This window comes from Vanderwaltozyma polyspora, genomic scaffold, assembly GCF_000150035.1.
Source record: "Vanderwaltozyma polyspora DSM 70294 KpolScaffold1003 genomic scaffold, whole genome shotgun sequence".
Lineage (NCBI taxonomy): Eukaryota > Fungi > Ascomycota > Saccharomycetes > Saccharomycetales > Saccharomycetaceae > Vanderwaltozyma > Vanderwaltozyma polyspora.
Window position 1 is genome coordinate 46,143 of NW_001834654.1, and position 21,428 is coordinate 67,570.

General features: G+C 33.0%; 8 protein-coding genes across 8 annotated transcripts; 3 read left to right on the forward strand and 5 right to left on the reverse strand.

The window, feature by feature from the left end:
• Window positions 1–141: 141 nt before the first annotated feature.
• On the reverse strand, window positions 142–1,173 carry Kpol_1003p17 (uncharacterized protein; the record flags this gene model as incomplete). Its single annotated transcript, XM_001644520.1, has 1 exon — window positions 142–1,173. One exon carries the CDS (start codon window positions 1,171–1,173, stop codon window positions 142–144), a length of 1,032 nt encoding a protein of 343 aa, XP_001644570.1.
• A 920-nt stretch (window positions 1,174–2,093) lies between these two features.
• Window positions 2,094–2,648, forward strand: OCA2 (Oca2p; the record flags this gene model as incomplete). The annotated part of the gene is made up of 1 exon (XM_001644521.1): window positions 2,094–2,648. The coding sequence occupies one exon, from the start codon at window positions 2,094–2,096 to the stop codon at window positions 2,646–2,648; it is 555 nt and encodes a 184-aa protein (XP_001644571.1).
• Window positions 2,649–3,133: 485 nt separating this feature from the next.
• POR1 (porin POR1) lies at window positions 3,134–3,982 on the reverse strand (the record flags this gene model as incomplete). Its single annotated transcript, XM_001644522.1, has 1 exon — window positions 3,134–3,982. The coding sequence occupies one exon, from the start codon at window positions 3,980–3,982 to the stop codon at window positions 3,134–3,136; it is 849 nt and encodes a 282-aa protein (XP_001644572.1).
• Window positions 3,983–5,847: 1,865 nt separating this feature from the next.
• On the forward strand, window positions 5,848–7,083 carry COG5 (Golgi transport complex subunit COG5; the record flags this gene model as incomplete). The annotated part of the gene is made up of 1 exon (XM_001644523.1): window positions 5,848–7,083. One exon carries the CDS (start codon window positions 5,848–5,850, stop codon window positions 7,081–7,083), a length of 1,236 nt encoding a protein of 411 aa, XP_001644573.1.
• Window positions 7,084–7,184: 101 nt separating this feature from the next.
• Kpol_1003p21 (uncharacterized protein) lies at window positions 7,185–8,034 on the reverse strand (the record flags this gene model as incomplete). Its single annotated transcript, XM_001644524.1, has 2 exons — window positions 7,185–7,926; window positions 8,018–8,034. 2 exons carry the CDS (start codon window positions 8,032–8,034, stop codon window positions 7,185–7,187), a joined length of 759 nt encoding a protein of 252 aa, XP_001644574.1.
• A 515-nt stretch (window positions 8,035–8,549) lies between these two features.
• On the reverse strand, window positions 8,550–11,330 carry Kpol_1003p22 (uncharacterized protein; the record flags this gene model as incomplete). The annotated part of the gene is made up of 1 exon (XM_001644525.1): window positions 8,550–11,330. The coding sequence occupies one exon, from the start codon at window positions 11,328–11,330 to the stop codon at window positions 8,550–8,552; it is 2,781 nt and encodes a 926-aa protein (XP_001644575.1).
• A 2,063-nt stretch (window positions 11,331–13,393) lies between these two features.
• On the forward strand, window positions 13,394–15,448 carry Kpol_1003p23 (zinc metalloproteinase family protein; the record flags this gene model as incomplete). Its single annotated transcript, XM_001644526.1, has 1 exon — window positions 13,394–15,448. One exon carries the CDS (start codon window positions 13,394–13,396, stop codon window positions 15,446–15,448), a length of 2,055 nt encoding a protein of 684 aa, XP_001644576.1.
• Window positions 15,449–15,654: 206 nt separating this feature from the next.
• On the reverse strand, window positions 15,655–17,937 carry Kpol_1003p24 (bifunctional nucleoside/nucleotide kinase/histidine phosphatase family protein; the record flags this gene model as incomplete). Its single annotated transcript, XM_001644527.1, has 1 exon — window positions 15,655–17,937. One exon carries the CDS (start codon window positions 17,935–17,937, stop codon window positions 15,655–15,657), a length of 2,283 nt encoding a protein of 760 aa, XP_001644577.1.
• Between the last annotated feature and the right edge of the window lie 3,491 nt (window positions 17,938–21,428).

The window sequence follows — 21,428 nt, forward strand, 5'->3', positions numbered from 1 at the left end:
AACTATAAATATGAACCATTTATAAATATTTATTCTATATTAGATGTAACAAAAGAGCAAATCCATAATTGTCCATTTTCATACCTATTGTCCTATACATATTATTCCTAAATTTTAAAAACCTATTTACTTACAGATAATTTAGTTATCATTTTCCAACATATCATCAAGATACATTGAAGGAGTCTTCTTATGTTTATTATTATTATTACTATTATTAACATTCTTCTTCTTGGTTGGAGTCTTTTTGAAATCATCTTCTCCGCTATCTAACTTTAATGGGGTTAATTGAACCGATGAATTATTTTTACGATGTTGTCGTATTGGTGATCGTGACTTCCTTTCAGGAGAAGCACTTCTTTCTGGTTTCAACATCAACGTTTTAAAATTCGAAGGAGGTGTGGATGGTAATTCCGATGGATTATCAAATAATTTCGATTCACGTCTTTGTCTTTGCTGTTGCAAAACTTCCTTAGTAGGTGAGATGAATAAGGTATCCTTTTTATTTGCATAATGGTTTGTTTCATCTTGAATTGGATTATATCTTACTTGTTCAGTAGTATCTAAAGCATAATCCAAATCTTCATCGAAGGGGTTATCTGAAACCAGACTGACTCTAGAATATTTTTTCTTATTGCTGCTTTCCAAATCATCCATATAAAAGGAAGAGAATGGGTTTTCAATCTTTGATTTATCGTCATGGTACGAGCCTACTTTGTGAGGAGAACCTCCGTTTAGATGAGACATATATTGCTCTTCCATATCGGAGTGATATGCTTTCTTAGTCTTCACATGGGACAGATAGGAAGTTATCATCCACCATATCAGCACTCCACCAAATATACCACCTATTATCGAACCTACTGCTATGAACACAGTACCATCACTATCCTCAGAATGCCATACATTTGGATTTTTTGCAGCTGAAGGAGGTGTTATCGAAGGTACAATAATACTTGAAGTTGTAGATATTGAATTCAAAGTACTTTGACCTGAAGAGACATCTCTTGAACTTGTACTTGTACCACTTGTATCCGTTGTTATACTACTAATAATAGAGTTTGAACTCAAAGTTGTTGTCGATAGAGTGCTTGACGCAGAAGTTGACGAAACTGATATCGATGTAGATGTCGTAAGTTTAGGCAATCCACGAATGTTTAGTGAACCATTCATCTTCTCATTAAGACTCTTGCCTTTCTATTTCGAACACTATTCCTGTTGGTTGAGACCAAATCAACTAATTCAAAATTCAACTTACACTTAAATATATAAAATAGACACTTAGTCAACAAATCATTCTACGTTACCATAAACCAACCCAAACAGATCTCCAAACTATAAGCTCGATTACGGATTCTCTTCATTTAGCCCCATCTGATCGTTAATGTCGATTCGAATTCCTCTTGGATCTTTGTTTAGATATTTCCCTTATAGGAAACCTTAAATCATGACATGCACTGGAACGTAAAGGTTAAAAATAGCATCAATTGATGGAAAACGTTCATAAACTAATATATTTATATATATATATATATATTTATTTAAGATTGATTACAACTATCGATATCGTATAATAGTTACATGAATACATGAAGAATGGAAGATTCATTACATGCAATTCATTTTTCTCTTATAAACAATCGAGTTTCTTATCTTGACGCTGCTACAACATCGTGATCACTTTTAATTTCGGTTCGAATTATCGTTATAGTCAAATATCAAGCAGATATGATAACGTAAAAACATGATGAGGTATATCAATGTGAAATCTTGCGATGATCTCTTTACATAACGTATTCTTATAACTTCAGTGACTCAATTAAAAATATAGTTGAAAGGTTTATATATATGACCGAATAGTGTTTAAACAACTTTTAAGCTTTGAACTTTTCACTTGACATCATCAATTTAAGTAGACATTGTACTGTTGAAGATAGTAAGAAAAAAATTGTTAAAATTCAATTTTAAAAGGGATTAGAGCTGTTTCGAAGAGGACACATTTAATACTTGGATCAAGAGAAGCATATCGACATTTTTTTTCCTAGTACAATTCAAGCGTAGTTCATATAAGAATCACAAGAATATATATCAAGATGGTAAAGACTACTAAACCAAAATATATACCTCCGCTAGGGTTTTCACCTGTGGTAAGCACAGATGTCTCAATATACCGTTCTGGATATCCAATGCCTCTGAATTACCCATTTATTAAAGATCAACTTAACCTTAGGACTATAATATATATTGGTGATCGAAAAGATATCTCAGAAGAATATTCTAAATTTCTAGAAGATGAGAAGATTAGCTATCATCATATATTTATGGATTCCTGTAGAGATGAGGGTATTGAAGATAGAATGAACGAAGTATTGAACCTAGTTTTAGATGTTGGCAATTACCCAATTTTAATACATTCGAATAAAGGTAAGCATAGGGTAGGTGTTGTTGTTGGTATAATACGCAAACTGTTACAAGGTTGGTCAACAGCAGGAATTTATCAAGAATACAATATATTTTCAGGAGGTTTAAAAGGTGATGCAGATTTAGAATTTATCACAATGTTTGAAACAGATTTAGTAATATCAAGAAATAAGATCCCACAGTTTGCAGTCATCAATGAACCAATCGATAATACCCAGAAGGATTAAACATAAGAATATTATACATATATTCGTGTATACTTCATAGAATAAAAATATAATAATTGAATTAGGAATTCGGAAGAGAACAATAGTCGATTTAATGAGCGGAGAATGGAATTGTGCTATTTCATTATAGAGAACTAACACATTACCCATTCCTTATAGTTAAGAATATCTATTTTAAGTAAATATAAACAATATCAAAATATAGGGGAGAGAATTATCTAACCTAATAATCTATTCATTGGATTTCATTATTAACAAATTGGCATGAATGGGGAAACTGGTTAAGCTTAACCCTATGTACCTGCTAAGGGGGGGAGTAGATGAGATATACAGAATTTTTTAAAAAAGAACATTAATGAGATCTAATAAAAATAATAAAAAAAAAGCATATCTATTCAATACTCAAAAAGTGAATTGAACAGACTGTTTTTAATTCAACATAATATCATAAAAAAAACTCATAACATTATTGTTTTCAAAGATACCTAAGCAGAGAAGGTCAAAGAACCACCCAACTTATGGACTGGTTCGTTCAAGTTCAAAGCGTTGAAGGAAGCACCTAAACCTAAAGTGACACCTTTTCTCAATTCTTGTTTGTAAGCTAAAGCTAGGATACCGGTATCTTGGATCTTAGCCTTAACTTGAGAAGTTTCATCTGGGACGTACTTAGTAGCAAACTCGATGTTAACGTTTGAAGCAGAAGCAACGTTAGCGGTAGCTTTAGCACCAACTTGCAAAATGGAAGAGACGTTTTGGAAGAAAGAGACGGTGGTGAATTGCTTGTTGTTAATAGATAAACCTAAGGAGTAGTCAGATTGGTTGTAAGCTAAGGCCAAAGCGTAGCTAGATAAGGAACCTTGAGTGATATCGTAACCGAATTGTAAACCACCAACGATACCATCGTGAGCCAAAGACAAATCACCGACGAAAGATGGTTTTGTCAATAAATCGAAGTTACCTCTTGCGGTGAAAGAAGGTTGAACAAAAGAGACGTTAAATTTAGCGTTTTTGGAAACGTTTGGTACCATTGAGGTGATCAATTCAGTTTTCAAACCTTGAGTTAGGATATCGGCTAATTCAACTTTAGTGTTCAAATTGTTTGCATTTGACCAAGATTGGGTCAAAGTCAAACCTGTAGATTTGTCATTAATTTTAGTTTCTATGGTTGAAGACAATGGAGCACCTTGAGTAGATTGCTTTGATTTGACGTTGAACTTGACACCATTTTTAGCGACAGTGGAGACTTCGAAAGAAGCGACTTGAGAATGATAATAATCATTGTTCAACAAAGTGTTAACATTTTTAGTGATATCGTTATAGAAAGGAGGAGCCATTATGAAATGAGTTAATGAGTGAAGAGAGAACAAGTATATAGATGTGAATCTAGGTGCGTGAGTGCTGGATAGCTAAGAGAAACTAGAAATTAGACAATTATACAAGTTAGGAACAGACAGAGAGTCGGAAGGTCGTTATAGATAGAGAGATAGATAGATAGAATCATTATGACCTTTATATATAAAGTAATAAGATATGGGAACATGCCCAATTAGAAACTAATGAAATTTCAAATCTTTGGAAGCAGACAAAGGCCAAGAGAAAGTGACGAGACGAAAAAACATAAAAAGAACTCAGGTGGGAAAGTGAAGTAGACAATACGTATAGAATGGAGTAGGTTACGTTACGTTCGAGATAACAACGTAATTTGAAGGGTTGGTGTTGGTGTTGGTGTTGGTTCTGGCCCAGATGCAATGCAATGATGAGATAGAGGTACACACACAGGTTAGTTCAACAAGGTGGGATGGTAATTGTTTTGCTATGTTTTGCTTTCTTGCACGGGGTGGTTGGTGTGTTTAATGTGTGTAATCGTGGGAAAGCATGGGGTTTTATGTTGCAGGGCAAGATCAGTCGGTGTATTGTTGCTGTTGTTGGTGCTACTGCTGTTGTAAATTGAAAATGCATGGGGGAGGAAGAGTAGAGTAGAGAAGGCGTGTGGTAGCATAAACCACAAGTACATTTTGTACTGGTATGCCTTAATACAGATCCATACAATCTCATTGTATATTATATTCATATACTTAATGCTTAATACTTAATGCTTAATGCTTGGTGCTTCATACTTGATAGAGTGGAAAAACACAAACGTTGTGAGCTGCTGCCAAAATGGTCTTACTGTTTGCTGACTGTGATTGTATCTGGGATTTATCCGTCAATTATTAGGGCTTGTGTTTGAGATTGGGTTTGGGACATTTTTCTTTTTCAGAGAAATGTCCTGGTACTTTCTCATCAAGAGTGGAAAGTAGGCACGACACCAGAGAATATATTTGGTGGGACAAATTTATCCAGTTGTCCAACTCTATTGTTACTGTAGAACGTGTATTGTCTGGACATATCTTTTTGCATTATTGACCAATCAGGAACTTCCCAAATTGTTAAATTAAAATAAATTAAGTGAAATTGAAGGTGTTTGGGTGTATTCAACCCGTTGGCAAATGAATATATACATACTTATGTCTACACGCTCTCCTCGTAAAAGGTGCGCAATGTAAATATATATCCGTGTTCTATTTTCTTTTTTCGAAGTTAAACTGATGCAAGATCCACCGGAAGGGTAACTTAATGTAACTTAATCTGATCTGATCTTATCTGATCTTATCTGATCCGATTGTACGACATGTAAGTTTAAGGTCGCTATTTGAATTAGCGGCGTGCACTTTTTAGACCATAGCTTATATATATATATATATATATATATAAGTTTCATTAGTGTGACACTTCTAAGTAACTTACCCTAGTCACATGGTCACACTTACTATGTGATGTCAATGTCAGCAATCTTGCATCGAGTTAACTAGTTGATGGGGGGCAACGGTTCTTCAAATAAGATACTTTACGCCAGTGTAAAACCTAGCTATATAATATATTACAGACTGTTTACCCGGACTCGAATTTAAGAAAATGTATCACGTGCAAGATTCGTATAACGTGTCATTAATATTCGATCATTCACTATAATTCTTAGTATCACCGTTATTTAGGCATTAGTAGCCACAATTATCATATCTATTAATTGTACATTCTTCATGACAAAATAAATACGCCATAAATACCGTACTAATGGGTTATTATATATATTAGATTCACCAAATAAAGTTCATAAAGAACATATAATATCACTTTCATCCCATTGCTCATCCCAAGAATGTCAACTACATCTTTTGAAGATTTCGATGAATCTTTATTAGCTGAAGGTTTTAACGTCTTACAATATACCAATGACTTAATTAACACAACAAATGTAATTCAAGATAATGATCAATCAATATTTGCAAATAATATAAATACTTTGGATTTAAACACACCGTTAAAGAAATTAAATTTTGATCTAAATGAAATTAATTCTTCAATTGATAATTTAATCAAATCAAGATCAATCGATTTAATAAACGAATACATGAAAAAACAACAATTTAACGAAACTGTAGATCAGCAATTGAAACCAAGTTTAGACTATTTGAATATCTCTTATGATAGATTAAATGATGATATTCTAAAACCATATGAAAAAATACAAAAACTACAAAATGTATTAAATAAAATTCACCAAACCTCGAATTTACTAAGAGATTCTTTGGTTTTCGTACATTTGATAAATAAATTGAATAGAATTAATTTATCCATAAACAATTGTCAGGAATTATCAATTATCCATTCACAATTATCAATGATATTAAATGAAAATGTCAATTTAATTACTTTAAAATTGATCAAAAATCTAAATTCTTCAATTGTCATTCCAAATAAGAAAAATCTATTGAATTTCGTATCTCTGTCATTGACTAACGAGTCTTTGAAATTGGATGACACTTCAATTAACACTTCCGTAGATAGCCCAATTGCAAAATTATCAAATTCATTGTTCATATTATCGCCAATGGATTTTACAAATACTTACTCTAAAATCGTCCAATCTATAGCGTCAACTACAACTAATCAATTGTCAAAAACAATTAACTCTGTGAAAAATTTACCAAATGTTTATAAAGACGTCGTAATTAAAAACGCATTGGTTATAAATTCTTTAGAGACACTGTTGAAAAATATCAAATTAGAAAATAATGGTAATTCTAATCTATTAAATGAATTTATTTCTTTACAGAGAAAGAAGGGAAGCTACTCTTATCAAAGTTCAAACAAATTAAATAAAAGTTTATCAGAATTATATTGGAGCTCAATATCAAATAGTTATAAAAAAGAATTAGAAATTTCAATTAATAGAGGTGGTCCTGTAGGGAAATCATTAATAAATAATAAAAATCTAATATTAAATGTGATAAACGAAAATATGAAGGAAAAGTTCAATATAGAGAGTACAAATGTCTCGTTTGAAAATTATCTTGATATAATGCTAAGCTCAATAAGTATATTATCTAAATAATTTGTTAATAATTAACAAGTAATAAATGAAAATCGACGTTCGTATGTATTTATTATTATAAGATGCAGATAAAATTTGTATTTTAATATATATGAAATGCTTCATTCTGTTCTGAATCTTGGTGTGGCGCCAGCATTAGCCAATGGATTCATTTTTTCTTTCTTCTTGTTCTTTTTCCCACCACGTCTCCCTAGTTTCTTCTTAGCCTCTTTCTTCAACTGTTTTGCTAGCTCTTCACGGGCTTTAATTCTTTCCAATGCCAACTTCTTTGCTACCCTCTGTTTCTTACTAGGTCTTCTCTTTTTAAGCATTTTTTCTCGAAGTAACTCTTTCTCTACTTGATCATTTTTCTTAGTAATATCTATAACTCTATTTTTATTTCCTGGTTTTTGCACTATAAAATCTTTATCAACAAATATGCTATCATAGTCAATGGCACTAGATTTATATTTTTCTTGTTCTTCCTCATCATATATATGAAAATAATATTCTTTCGGTCTTTCTTGATTAATGATTTCAGGCGAAGGTTCTCTCAATGAAATCTTCATCAATTTATTCTTGCTACGTCCTCTTTCCTCTTCACCATTTTCAACTTCTACTCCATCTGTGGTCTCACTTTTGTCCTCAGTTGTGGTATCTTGGGTAGTTCCAAATGAGAATAATGGAAACTCAAATTCATCGTTTTCCTCCTCTTCTTCTTTTAGATCTGTTGTAGAAGGTTCTACTTCAACCATTTCAAATAATTCAGATGCTGGCAATTGGTATGCTGTTTCCTCCACTGTCTCATTATCTATACTCATCTCTCCAGCATCATCATCTTGGAAGACATCCTTTCTCGAAACACTACAGAAAATAATAAAATGTTAGTTTATTGTTATCATAATAGATGCAATACTAAAGAAAAGAGGTTTCTCCTTAAAATCAATTAACATACACTTTAAGTTCACTCATTCTTATACTAATTTGAGCCTGTCTCAGCTCTTTTATCACATTATGTTTTGTATCTCATCTCATTAAGAATGGTATACAATTTTTTTTTCACTTAAATATTTTTAGTCGCTTAACATTTCTAGCTTTAAAATTCCCGATGCCCTCTAAACCTTCATAGTGATAAAAAGTGATACCTTGATAGTAGTGAATATGTGATCGATCCTTATAAACTAAATTGTTTGATGCCTCTATATTTGTAAGTTAATTATTTAAATTCAAGTATTACAGAAAATATTTATGGCCTTGAATGTTCTATAAATATATATAATTTTTTATTTAAATATATTTAATGTTCAAAAATATTATGTTATTTTCATTATCATCTTTCTATCCTAAATTTTAAAATAATACAGAATAGATTAGTGTAATTAACAGAAAAAAATGATCATTGCTTTAATGTTTCCTAATTATATTTTTTTAAATTTTATTTTGTACAGTTATATTTTATTGTAAAGTAGCTTTACGTTTAATTTTTATCATTTACTAATTTTAGTTTTCATGCTTTGCAAGAATTCACGATAACTTTCACTGTTTAATACCTTGTCTTCAACCAAAGTACTAGTAGCCCATAATCTTAAAGTAGCGACTTCTCTTGCAGATGCATGGTTAACAGGTTCACTCAAAGAAGCACCTCTAACGATGTATAATGTTTGATAAGTGATAGCATCGTCATGCTCTCTAACTTTGCTGATGATGTTTCTGACCCTTTCGCTGAATTCAGAGTTTTCTAATACTGGTAATTCTTGCTTACCAATTGGAACTTGGAAGATATCTGGGATACCAAATATATCCATGACTAAATCAGGAACAGCGTCACCACCAACCCATAAGAATAACTCGGTACCATTGTCTATCAAATATAGACCATATCTTTCGAATAAAGTAGCACTAGCGTTAATTGGTGTTGGTAGAACAATTTGTCCATCTTCATTAGGCAGACCAGCTTCGTCCGGCATATCATGTAGGGAGTAAACATTGGCATATATGTTTTTTATCAAGTATTTTAATGGAGTTGATTCGATATTATTTAAAGCAATGGCTCTGTGATCACTTGGAACAACACCGTGTCTAAAAGCCATATGCTTGGTCATAGCGTGCATTAATAATGGGAACATTCTCAAATTGGCACATAATCTCAATGGTGCACCACCAGCAGTGTTTGAAACCACCATATCTTTCTTGTAAACAGCCAAAATATCTTGAACTGATTTAGAAATATAAGATCTTGCATCTTCCAAGCTTGAATTCAATGCCTTTTCGACTGCCTTCTCAGCAAAGTAGTTTGTAATAGCCAATTGATCAGCTGAGGCATAAATTTCCAATAAAGATTCAGTAGTTGGGATAGCCAAAGTTATAACTCTGATTCTACGTTGACCAGTATTCAAAGATAACAAAATGGCAACTTGGACGTAACAATATTCTGTTGGAATAGTTTCATCTAGGGAGACCTCAAATACATAATTTTGATCCCTTGGCATTGTGGAGAAAGCACACAAATCAGAAGATCTGTTGAAGAAGTGACCATAGAATGAAGACATTCTCAAACCTGTACTACCACGAGCTCTCATAACAGCTTCCATTGTAATATCCATAGAAATATGTTTAGAGAATTCTTTGGTGAACTTAGTAACATCTGCCATATGTAAGGCAGAGAAACCTGGGTAAAAGTGAGTTTGACCTGCAGTGAAACGAGCTAAGTTAGATAATGTTGCAACATCCATATACTCTTCAGAAGCTAAGAAAAGGTCAACTGTAATTTGAGCTTTACTACAATCAATTGCAAATGTTTTATAGAAAGAATCTTGACAAGATAATAATTGAGAAGATTCTTTGTTGGTGTTAACAACACCGGTTTCATTTCTCTTTTGCAATTTACCGATACCTTTATTTGGCAAACTGGAGGAGATGACGATAATTTTACCACCAATACCACCAATCATATTATATACAGATTTTAATGCTGAACCTAGTGCAAAGCTTGGCATGATATTGTACTTGAAAATTTCTGGAATCATGTTCAATAATTTCTCGATGTTTTTTCTACATGAGTTTAGAGGGACAACCATTGAATTTGGTCTTGGTAAGAAAGGTTCTTCCAAATCACCAATATCCATCATTTTAACTTGATCGGAATCTTCATCCAATGGAATAGAGAAGAAATGTAATGAACTATCGACACATACAAAGGAGACTCTTGTTCTTTCATCACGGTTTGGAATGGAATCTAAGGTTTCCAAAATGGTTCTAGTAGCAGTGGCCAATAAACCATTTTTAATAGCATTTTGGGAGACATCCAATACGAATGAATAGATGGAAGGAGGAGGTTGTCTCATAGTATATTCCTTTGGAGCCAAATATTCCATAACAGAATGTCTAACTTCATTTCTCTCGTAACGGTTAGTTGGTGCGCCACCCATCGATTGATCGAACAACATTGGTAAGTCGTTAGCCAAACGACAGAAGTTACATCTCCATCTTCTACCTTGGTCAGTAAATGTAACAAATGGGTTCATATAAGAACGACAACGACGACAACGAACGACCAAACCATCTTCATTCAATGGAGGAGGACTGACATCATCGTCTAAATATTGATAAGGTCTGATAACTAAAGCAAGTGGCAATTTAGATTTCTTCAATAAAGAATTGTTCTTTGGGATTGCATTTAAGGTTGATCTGATATAGTTTGGAGGAGCATTTGAAGTTTCACTTGGAACAATCATTTTTTCAGGTGGTACCATCAAAGGAGGAGGAGGTAAACTTAAATCAGATATTGGAGGAGGCAATTCTACTAATAAATCAATTGGATACAATTGATTCATTGGTTTATTTGATTTTGAGAATTGAGTATTCAATTGTGGATTCTGAGAAATTGAAGATTGACGAGCATTTGAACCTCCTGCTAAATTAACACCTGATTGTTGTTGTTGCATTGATTGTTGGTAATAAGCATTTGGGTCTACAACTGGTACGTTATGCAATTGCATGTTACTCATAGCATTTGCAGTCTGATCAATCTGTTGATGTAATTGTTGTTGAGCAGGAGTGAAAACTCTTTGCTGTGAATTATCATTTGGTAAACCATTTTGTTGATTGGCAAATTGATCTTGGTCAATATTTGCGTTACCCATTTGCTGTTGATAATTTATATTACCTACATCAGAGGTCAAAACAGGATTGAGATTGTTATTAGCAACATTACCAGCATCTTGGGAATATCCCAACATAGTTGGGTATACACGTTTCTTATGTGACATGATTACTGGGAATCCTTATTGATGATTATAATACAATTCAAAGATATCAAGCTTTATTGTAAACACCAAGTCTGAAATAATGCTAGTGAACAAAAAGCTTTAACAATACCAAATAGAATAAGAAGTAGTACTGTTAACTAGAAAATATATTAATGAAAAAAAAAAGCTTATAAAGTAACCACTATTCCCTAATATAAGTTAAAAATTTGAGTTAAACTGAAAAGAAAAATGTAAAGTAAGTATTACAATTCTATAAAAATGATAATATTAGTCGTTTTGCTTAGTTGTATATATTTTTTGTCAAATTTGAGAGGTAACTTCAACTATTACGAGAGGCAAAAAAAACAACAACATCAACAACGACAACTACAACAATACAACTAGAACTTAGGCAAAAAAAAAAAAACAGAGAATAAATCAACCTTGAATTGAAACATCACTAGAGGGATTACCACAGGGTCAAGTTAAAACTGCTACCTAACGTTAGTTAGTTAACAGTTTTAACGTAATCCTAATACATTTCAAACCGATGAATATAATAAGTGATATTTAGCCAAAAATATGAGTAAAGGAACAAGACAAGAGCAGAAGTGTAGAGTAGGGAACCGTTGTTTTTTTAACATGTTCTGTATTTTTTCGCCAACTTGTTCAACTGTTGTACACGTCAGTATTTTAAGTTTTTATTTCTTGATCATTTTGTTTTATATGCAGTAAACCTGGGAGTAGTAGATGAAAAATGAAGAGAGAAGACGGGAAGAGTGAGAGTTTATGTGAGAGTTTATAAGTGTGCTGTCAATCTCTTAATAATGACAACAGTAAGTGCTACTGGTTAAAAATTTTGTTGGCCGCTAAGTCAGTAGTAGTATATTTTGTAGTGTTAGAACAACTACCTACTTGATATATTTTTAAGACTGTGTGTGTCTGTCTCTTGTGTTGTAATGAATCGTATTGCATCGTATTTCATTCATTCCTTTGGAGTTTTTCGACCAAACTGAAAAAAAAAAAAAAAAATTAAATTTATTTTTTTTTGTAAAATTTTCTATTTTTTTTCAGTTTGGTCGGTCGGCCGGTCGGTTTAAATTCGAAAATTCTTGTAGTTGTGCTAGTGCTTTTGTGTGCCGAGATGCTAAAAAAAGAAAAAGAGCAAACTGAAAAGTATGCTTTTTCTTTTTTTTGCTTTCTTAGTTTTTGTGCCCTTTCGATTTTCGATTTCATAAACTGCACAAGATGAAAAAGAAACGTGGAAGAAAGATGGAGAAAGTTTGACGTCTTGAATGATATGCTCTAACAATTTTCCTTATCCGAACACGTTACAGTTATTTTTAGGTCACCTGATCTTGCTGTCTCAGTTTCATAGTGATGGGGGAGAGGGAGACCAAGAGGATCGGGATGCGATGTAATGGGACGGGACTGGAGGAGAAGGATAGAAAAAAAGAAGCGTTTAAGACCAAAAAGAAGACAATTCTTACATCTCTAACTGAAAAATAGTCAGTTGGACTTCTTGGTTCGATTCTTGCAAGGTGTAGTTTCTGCTACCAAGATATCAAGTATCCTCATTATTAACGCAGTTCGAACTTCACCATCACTTCATTTCATTTCTTACTTGATATGTTAATATGCACGTCTCTATATATATCTGTCGGTCTGTCAGTCTGTCTCTGAGGTTGTAGACATACGACGGTTGGCAGCAGAACCCCTATACCATCCGCTGTTTCTCATCTCTAATTCTTTTCTTTATGGCTGAGCTGAGCTGAGCTGAGCTGCAAGATCTCGCCCTCTTTAGCAATGATATCATCACATGCTTAAAAGCGAGCCTTTAGGGAAAAGTTTCATTGTTGCTTTTCTCGAACATATGTATGATAGCTCTTCGAGCACCATATTTAACTATAATATATATATATATATGGACACATTGATAAGCAGTTATGCCTACCTAGAAGATATCTTTAACAATCNGTGATCTGGACCATCGGGAAGACAATACTCGCATTGTTGCTAGATCTATTTACTTGCTTGAATCTAGCTACATACCCTGAATAACCTCAAATAAGAATACAGCTGCAATGAGTGAAATAGAATTATTCAACTTGCAAGAAAATGCTTTAGTAACCTCTCCATGTCTGATCATTCATGGTAAATGCTCAAAACAAAATGGTTCAAAGAATATTCAAGTTCAACATCCTGCTTTACCTACTTTGAATTTCCCTGTGATTGATAATTTCTTTAAAGCTACTATAATTTTAAACCCTGGTTCAAATAGGTTAACTTTTGTCACTGATACCAATATATCAAAAGTCGTTACTTGTATTTACAGCCCACAATATCAAAATTTACCAATTCATTTATGTCTGCTTGTTGCTAACGACTCTCCTTTAGAATTCGATTCTCCAAGATCTCAAAAGGATAAAGAAGGTGGTAATAATTTGGATTTAGCTATCAGGAAATTAAGAATTGGTGGTCGTTTGATGCAAGCTTTCACAAATGAACAAATGCTGCGTAATGGGTTTGGTCATCGTACTTTCCAATTCGTTGAAGAATACACTTGGGATACCCAATTTCAAACTAGACAACAAATGAGAAATACAATCAAAATTCATATTCTACGATCTGATAAATCAACTAAGGAAATTAGAGATTATGATATTGCCCAACAGAATCCAAAGGCAAAAGATGGTGGTGGTTTATTTGGTGTCGCAATGGATGCTTTAAAAAAATATGGTGGTCCTTTTACAAATAGTGACAAACCAGTGCAAGCCGCAGTGATGTTCTTAGATACCCACTGGGATGGTAAACTTATTACAGGTCATGCTGCATTGGGTGGTGGAACAAGCGATATAAAATTAGCAATTTTTGGTTCTCATGGTTTATATTCATGGCCACCATCAATGGAGCAATTGATTCCGTATATGTTAGATAGTACTGAAGCTTCTACAAAGGAAGTCGCCAATGACTGTAATGAATGTGGTACTCATTGGGAATGTCTAGTGGTGACTTTAGGTGCGTTTATGCATGAAATTGGGCATTTATTGGGATGTCCCCATCAAGAAAATGGTGTTATGTTAAGAGACTATACTAGGTTAAATAGATCATTTTTAACTCAGGAAGCATTTTCTGTTAGAACAAAATCGTATGGTGCTAAACCTCCAATTTATCCAAAGGAAGAATGTGGTTGGCATAGACTTGATATGTTAAGATTCTTATATCACCCTTCCTTTACTCTACCTGAGGATTATTACGACCCTTCATTCATGAGACCTACCAGATTAAATAACCCTGGAATCGCAGAACCTTCACTCTATCCCTTAGGAAATGGTACGTGTACTATAAATTCAGAAGGTGGTATATATTGTGTCGAAATAGTCTGCGGTGATTTGGCCAGGGCTTACATTGAATATATCCCAAAATCTCTCGGTGGACAAGGACCCCAACATAAACTAACATTATCGATACAAGATATACGTTCTAGAATACCGCCAGATCATTTGGCCAAACACGGTAATGATTTTAAGATCTCATTGCTAGTTGCCAATGGGCCAGGTAAAACCTTTGATAACTTCCCTAATCAAATGAATATATCAACAATACCAATGGACAGATATGGGTTTGGTAAAAATGTTCATGGTATTAAATCTACCATGTTAGGTGGTGGGAATAGAGGTAGTGAAATAGATATCATTCCATTAGATATTGCTAATATAGTTGCAGTTAGAATATATCACGGTGGTGCATTGGATGGTATCAGATTTTACCAAAAAAGACAAGATCCGAATAAGCCACCCACCATTCCTTCTAGGACATATGCTGGAAAATTGACAAACTCCATGAAGGATTTGGCTATCAAAGAGGCTGATAATAACGTATTATTTGGTAAAGAGACTAGAAATTACAGTGATGTTATTATGGAACCAGGAGAAATAATAACAGGATTCAATGTAAGATGTGGGGCTTGGATAGATGCTGTTCAACTAATTACTAGTTACGGCAGAATCACACAAATGTTTGGTAATGCCAATGGTGGTGGTCTTGGTAAGTTAATAGCTCCTGAAGGTAAATATATTTTAGGTCTCTATGGCAGAATGAGTAATTGGGTTGATGCAATGGGTATTGTATACGGTTGATTTCTAAATTATTGATTATATTTGCTACGTTATGTTTTTAATTGGTAATAATTGGAAGGTTTATCCAATCAAGTTTGGTTTTATAAAAATATTGTTAAATTATATATTGACCCTATAATAATTAATTATCAAATAACTAATAATATAGAGACACATTGAGGTATAACGATTAAATTATATAAATTAGTTATATAATAGCTTTATAGTTACAATTTATCTGGAACATTTTCATTCTTGACAGATTTTAGGTCAATTGTATCACTTCTGTTTTTACTTTCTATGCAGATTGGTTCAATGGATTCATTTGCTAGGATCGAAGATATGACTGTGCTTTGGCTTGAACTTTGGGGAACCATTATTGTTCTTTTCGGTACGTTAGAAATAGAAGTACCTCCACCTTCTAATAGATTGGATGTAGATATAATTGGTACAGTGATTAATGGTTCGTTGGATAATGTTGAATCATTGATATTGGATGAATTTGGTGAAGTTCCATTTCGTAATTTCCTTGAGAAACTTAAATCAGAAACAGAACTACTAGAACTTAAAGGGGCAGTAGGAACGATAGAGTAATGTTTCTCCTTGTATACAGAACCCACTTCTTTTACCTTGCATGTATTTAATCCTGATGTTGGTAGCTTAAAGAAATCATCCTTTTCTTCATCATATTCCCATAATGACCAAGAGATGCCATAGGGTTTTAAATCTAAACAATATATGCAATGCAAAGGTATGTCTAAATTAGCAATAATATCTTTTCCTAGATTCATAAAATAACCTAATAGTACTCTTGCAGCAACTCTATGGGTAATAATTAAAACATTATCTTCCAATCTCTCTATTTCATTGATTACAGGCCTTAATCTATTAATGACATCCATATAAGATTCCCCACCGATACCAGGATATCTATAACGCAATTTATCCTTTTGGCGTTCCTCGAATTCTTCGGAGAAGTTTTCTTGAATCTCTTGGTATGTCATTCCTTCATAATCTCCTGCATTTAGCTCATCCAACATTTTCATTTGTTTTATTGGGTACTCAATTTCATTAAAATGTTCTGCTGTCTGTACACATCTCTTGCGCATACTAGACCATACAAAAAACTCATTGAATTGGTGATCTTCGTCATCATCATCATGATTTTCCGAATTCTCATCTGAAGACACATCAAATGACTTATATTTTTTTTTATTGGATTCAAGCTTTTTTAATTCGTAATTGTTAAATTCTGTCCTTTGTTTATCGATAAACTTGGTTAGGGCGGTAGCATACTTCTTACCACGCTTTGTTAAATTTGAGTCACCACCAATTCTTCCACTGACATTATATTCACTTTCCCCATTTCTAGTGATCCAGATTTGTCTTTCATTTAAAGTGAAATTCAATAAGTAATAAACAGTTTGTGACGCTAAAAAACCTTTTATTTTATATGAGATTACCTTTTTACCTACATCGACCATTTTAACATATGGGATATTTTCATGATCTTCTAATGGTTCGTATGCTTTATTATAATTCAATAATCTCTTTTTAAAATCTTTTAATGACTTTTCAGGGTTTTTTCCCTTATAATCTGGGCCAAATAATTTCAATCTGACATTTTCTTCTATTACTTTGTTGTCGGAACAAATAGTCTCCAAAAATAAGATCCCAATATGTTCAGATCTTTCTCTTATTCTTTCTACAACAAGCTTTCTTCTTACTTTTGTAGTGTTAGTTGCATCAAAAATTGCTACACAGCCATTCCCATCTAACAAATAATCTAGCAATTCAGATAAAGTATCTAATGCCCATTGGTCTCTTAAATCCGAGAATTTTTGATTAGTTGGGTCAAAAAATTTTGAATCTTGATCTTCTAAACCGTGATCCTTGGCGTATTTTCTTCTGGTATTACCAACATTAAAAGCTTTACAGTCATACATTGAGTAATTCAAATACCTTGACAATTTATTTGCAATGAATGACTTACCCGTGGCTGGTAAACCTACCATTATTATAATTAGCTTAGAGCAAGGGTCTTCCTTTGAAATGGTCCCATCTGGAGACTTTTTTGATTTTGTCAATCCTGGCACATCGAAAGTTGTATTTCTTTTCCTTGGGTGATTAAATTTCGAAGGTGAAATATCATCATTATTGATATTATCTGGTTGTAATCTTAGAAAATTTTCTTGATTTATCTCTTCAGTTGAACTGTCTACAGAGATCAATTCATCCAATTTTCCTAAATTAACGAAACTTGTATCTGGGGAGACTAACGGTGTTCCATCGGTAGAGTTTTCTGGAGAATTCCAATTACTTGTCACTGGAGTGTCACTATAAGGTCGTTTCAAAAAAAGCGGCAACTCATTAGAACTGGCGCCATCATTATCTAAAAATCTTACAACATTGTTATTTTTGGCTATATTATTACCATTTTCGTTTGTCCTGGTAATGTTGCCATTGTTGCTGTTTCCATTAACAGTTGACTCATGTGAGCATGCAGTCATTTCCAGTCACTTATCATATTTGTTATAAGATAAAGAGACAAAGAAACAGAACATGAAAGAATTTTTGAGTTCATTGACCCAAACTAAAGAGACATGACACCTGTAAAAATAAAATAAGAAGATAAGAAAAGGAGAATGAAGCTAAATAGTATAACAATAAAATTAAGATTACAAAATTAACGTTGGATCGATGGAACCAAAGGAGTAAAATCAAGAAGTTTAAATACGTCAAAAAAAAAAATATTTTTAAAAACAAAATGAATCAAAAAGATTGATAGAAAGAGCAATTCTAGATAAATAATCAGTTTATAATATTCATATTTAAGAGGGTAGTCTACGGGGGGAGTTTAGAGATGATGTCTTGATAGAACCTAAAAAGAAGTTTATCTTAGCAGAATAGATAATGCACCAAATGGATGGATAATCAATCTCCTTGAACAGACAAAGTTAACTGAAAAGTATAGACTTCAGAAAGAACAAACTACTTTGAGGAATATTCCATTAGAAACGTGGAGATTATCTATACTCACTCCCTCACTCATCCTCCAACATTGAATCATTGTCAATCTTTTAAAAAGACATTTGAGTTCTCTGGTGGTGGGTGATAGCGAAGCTAACTCTCGATATTCAACAGGATTTGAAGCAGCCCAGCTTAGTCAATGGATATGTTGTGTCATTTTTACCGGAGGTACAAGACAATATCGTATGGCTAAAAACAAATAATAGACATACATGGCTATGGCTATAGCTGATAGGAAAAGCAATTCCTTCCATCTTGCTCCTCCCTCTTCCGTTTCTACTCCCTACAAATACTAATACTAAGATCAACCCCCCAAACACCGCCAATTGATGCAGTAGAAATGAAGATCAACTGAACCAATTTGACATGGAATGAATCTAGTTGTTAATTATGGTCAGATGCTCGAGATGTCTTCAGCTGTGGAAGGCCAGATGCCCCGTTCCTGATGATATATGCACGGTGTTTTGTTGACCTCACAAGCAGCTTATTGCTGGGATTCTATCTAATATTCGTTATGTTAACAAGCTTAAGTTTTTAATCTTCTTGTGATGAATGGCTGGTTTGATCTGGTATATTTTCAGTTTAAAGAAGTTTTGAATTGATTTGTGATGGAGTTTGATGATGCTCAGAGAACAAGACTCTTGACAACTGTGAGAATCCAGATTTGGTTTTTATATGTGTTTTCAATTCGATTTAGAAATCAGATGGTCGAATTGACTTAGGGAAAGGCTAGTTATAATTTAGATGGTAAAGTAGAACGTAATTGATATTTTTGTTAAAGGACTGTTTTATTTACAGGGTAAGGTTATGGATAACAAAGTTTTTAGAGATAAGATGGTAGACAAAACTGTGACCTTTAAAAGAAATTGGTATTCAAAGATAAAATCGAAATATTTTAAAGACAAGAGAGATTCGGATTTTGATAAAGACTGTAATTGTAAAAAAATTGTTGTCAAGAAAAAATTGATGAAAAAATGGGGTAGAGGAGGGAAATTTCCAATATTAGCAAAAGAAGATATTGATAAAAATCTAAGGGCCAGTCGAATTGGACATGTTATAATAGAATTTCCGACGTCTACAGTAATTACTGTATGTTTTGTTGCAGTAGTAGTGCTCTTAGTTCTCAGAGTGATAAAGACTATTATAGATGATGTACTTTCGATTGTAAGCAACCTGTTTAAATGGCAGTTAGCGATGAAAGCGGTTACAGGAGGGAACAGCAATAGTGGTACCAATGCTGTAATACCATTTCAAAACTCTGGAGGTAATAACTACTACTATGACTTCATTTTTTATATACTGAAATACCTCATTGGATGGTAACCTGGAATTAAACAATTGAAAATACTCATCTGAAATATATAATTATAGGGGCATGAATGGGTTTATCTAAGATTATATTGTTACTATTAATAGTGAAGATAATAATATGTCAAATAAATATTTTAATTGATCAGGATAGATAAGTATATGGAACTGGACACATCGATGTCTCTACTTATTATTTTTACCTAATCGGTACAAAGAATTTTAATTTTATTTTATCACATTAGCCGTTTTGGGTAATTATTTTAACAGAAACCAAAAAAAGAATAAATTATGTATTTTAATGTCTGCTTTCCCTTTCTGTTAAAATATTGTGTTTTCGACACCGGGATACAGAAAGGACAGCAGACCAGTCAAGAAAAAAGATAAAAAAATAAAAAAAAAAAAAGATTTCTAAAATTAATAACAACATTCGTCTGGCACCAATTCTGAACTTATGCGAATTCACTCTCTAATTTCCCATTTAGGATAACAAATGTCTCTCTCTTTAGCCTAAATTTCAAATAACTAACTGTCCTCGAAGTGGTTCAATGAGAACTGAACTACCTATTTTTTTCAGTTCTAGTACAGCCCATAAAATTTTCAAAATGAGTTGACAATACAATTCCCGCAGAACAAGAGCTTGTCTCCCCCATTATGCAGGATGTAGTATGGTATGAAATGAAAAGACGACAGTAAATGTCCCATAGAAAGTCGGCCAAGAATGTAGAACAGATAAACAAGGAATACAAATTTGTCTCTTTTTCTTTTAATGTTTAATTGCCTCTCTCTGTCTCCCGAAACTCAACTAAGTATTCCTGTGCAACTGTCCTGATTGTTGAGACCGCGCCGTCCCGCGCCGCGAACAAAAAGAGCGAAAGGAAGAAATTTGAAAAAAAATGAAGACTGTGCAGCAGTGCCCCACAGCAGATCCCTTTCGAGTACAACTGCGTTTCTTTTTACCTGTCAGACAGAGAAATTAAAGAGAGACGAGAAAAGCCGAAACTCACCAATTACTCTGTTTCCCAATTGAGCCCTACTGATATCCCTCGAAAGCAGAGTTGATTGCCCTTGTCCTAATTAGGCAATACGGACTTGATTTGGATAACATACCTTATTCCCATCACTTCCATTTTCGTCTATCTGCACACTCAATCTGTTTAAGAAAGGAAATAAAGAAGAAATATTCAATACTCAATACTCAATACTCAATACTAAATACTGAAATACTAAATTATCGTTTGTATATTGATTGATCGATGAAATAGATCAGAATTAAATAATATGGAATTTTTCACTACTAAATAGTGAAAAACTATAGGGAAAAAAAAAAATTAAAATTCAAAAGGAAAAATTGTGATAAATTTGAAAAAATATTGAAATTTTTAACAGCTTAATGAAGTAAGGAAACATTTTATTTGCTTAGTTTTCCTTATTATATTACATCTAAATTGATATTGATTGAGGATAAATCAACATTGTATTTGCTTGGCAAATTGTTGAACCTTATAGTAACACGAACTTGTATCATAAATTCCTTATCTATTCGTATAATTTATTTGTATAAATATATATATATATATATATATTATTTATATGTTTATCTATATGGGCATGAATATATCTGGATTCATATTATATTGATTTGGTTTAGTTTGATATTATT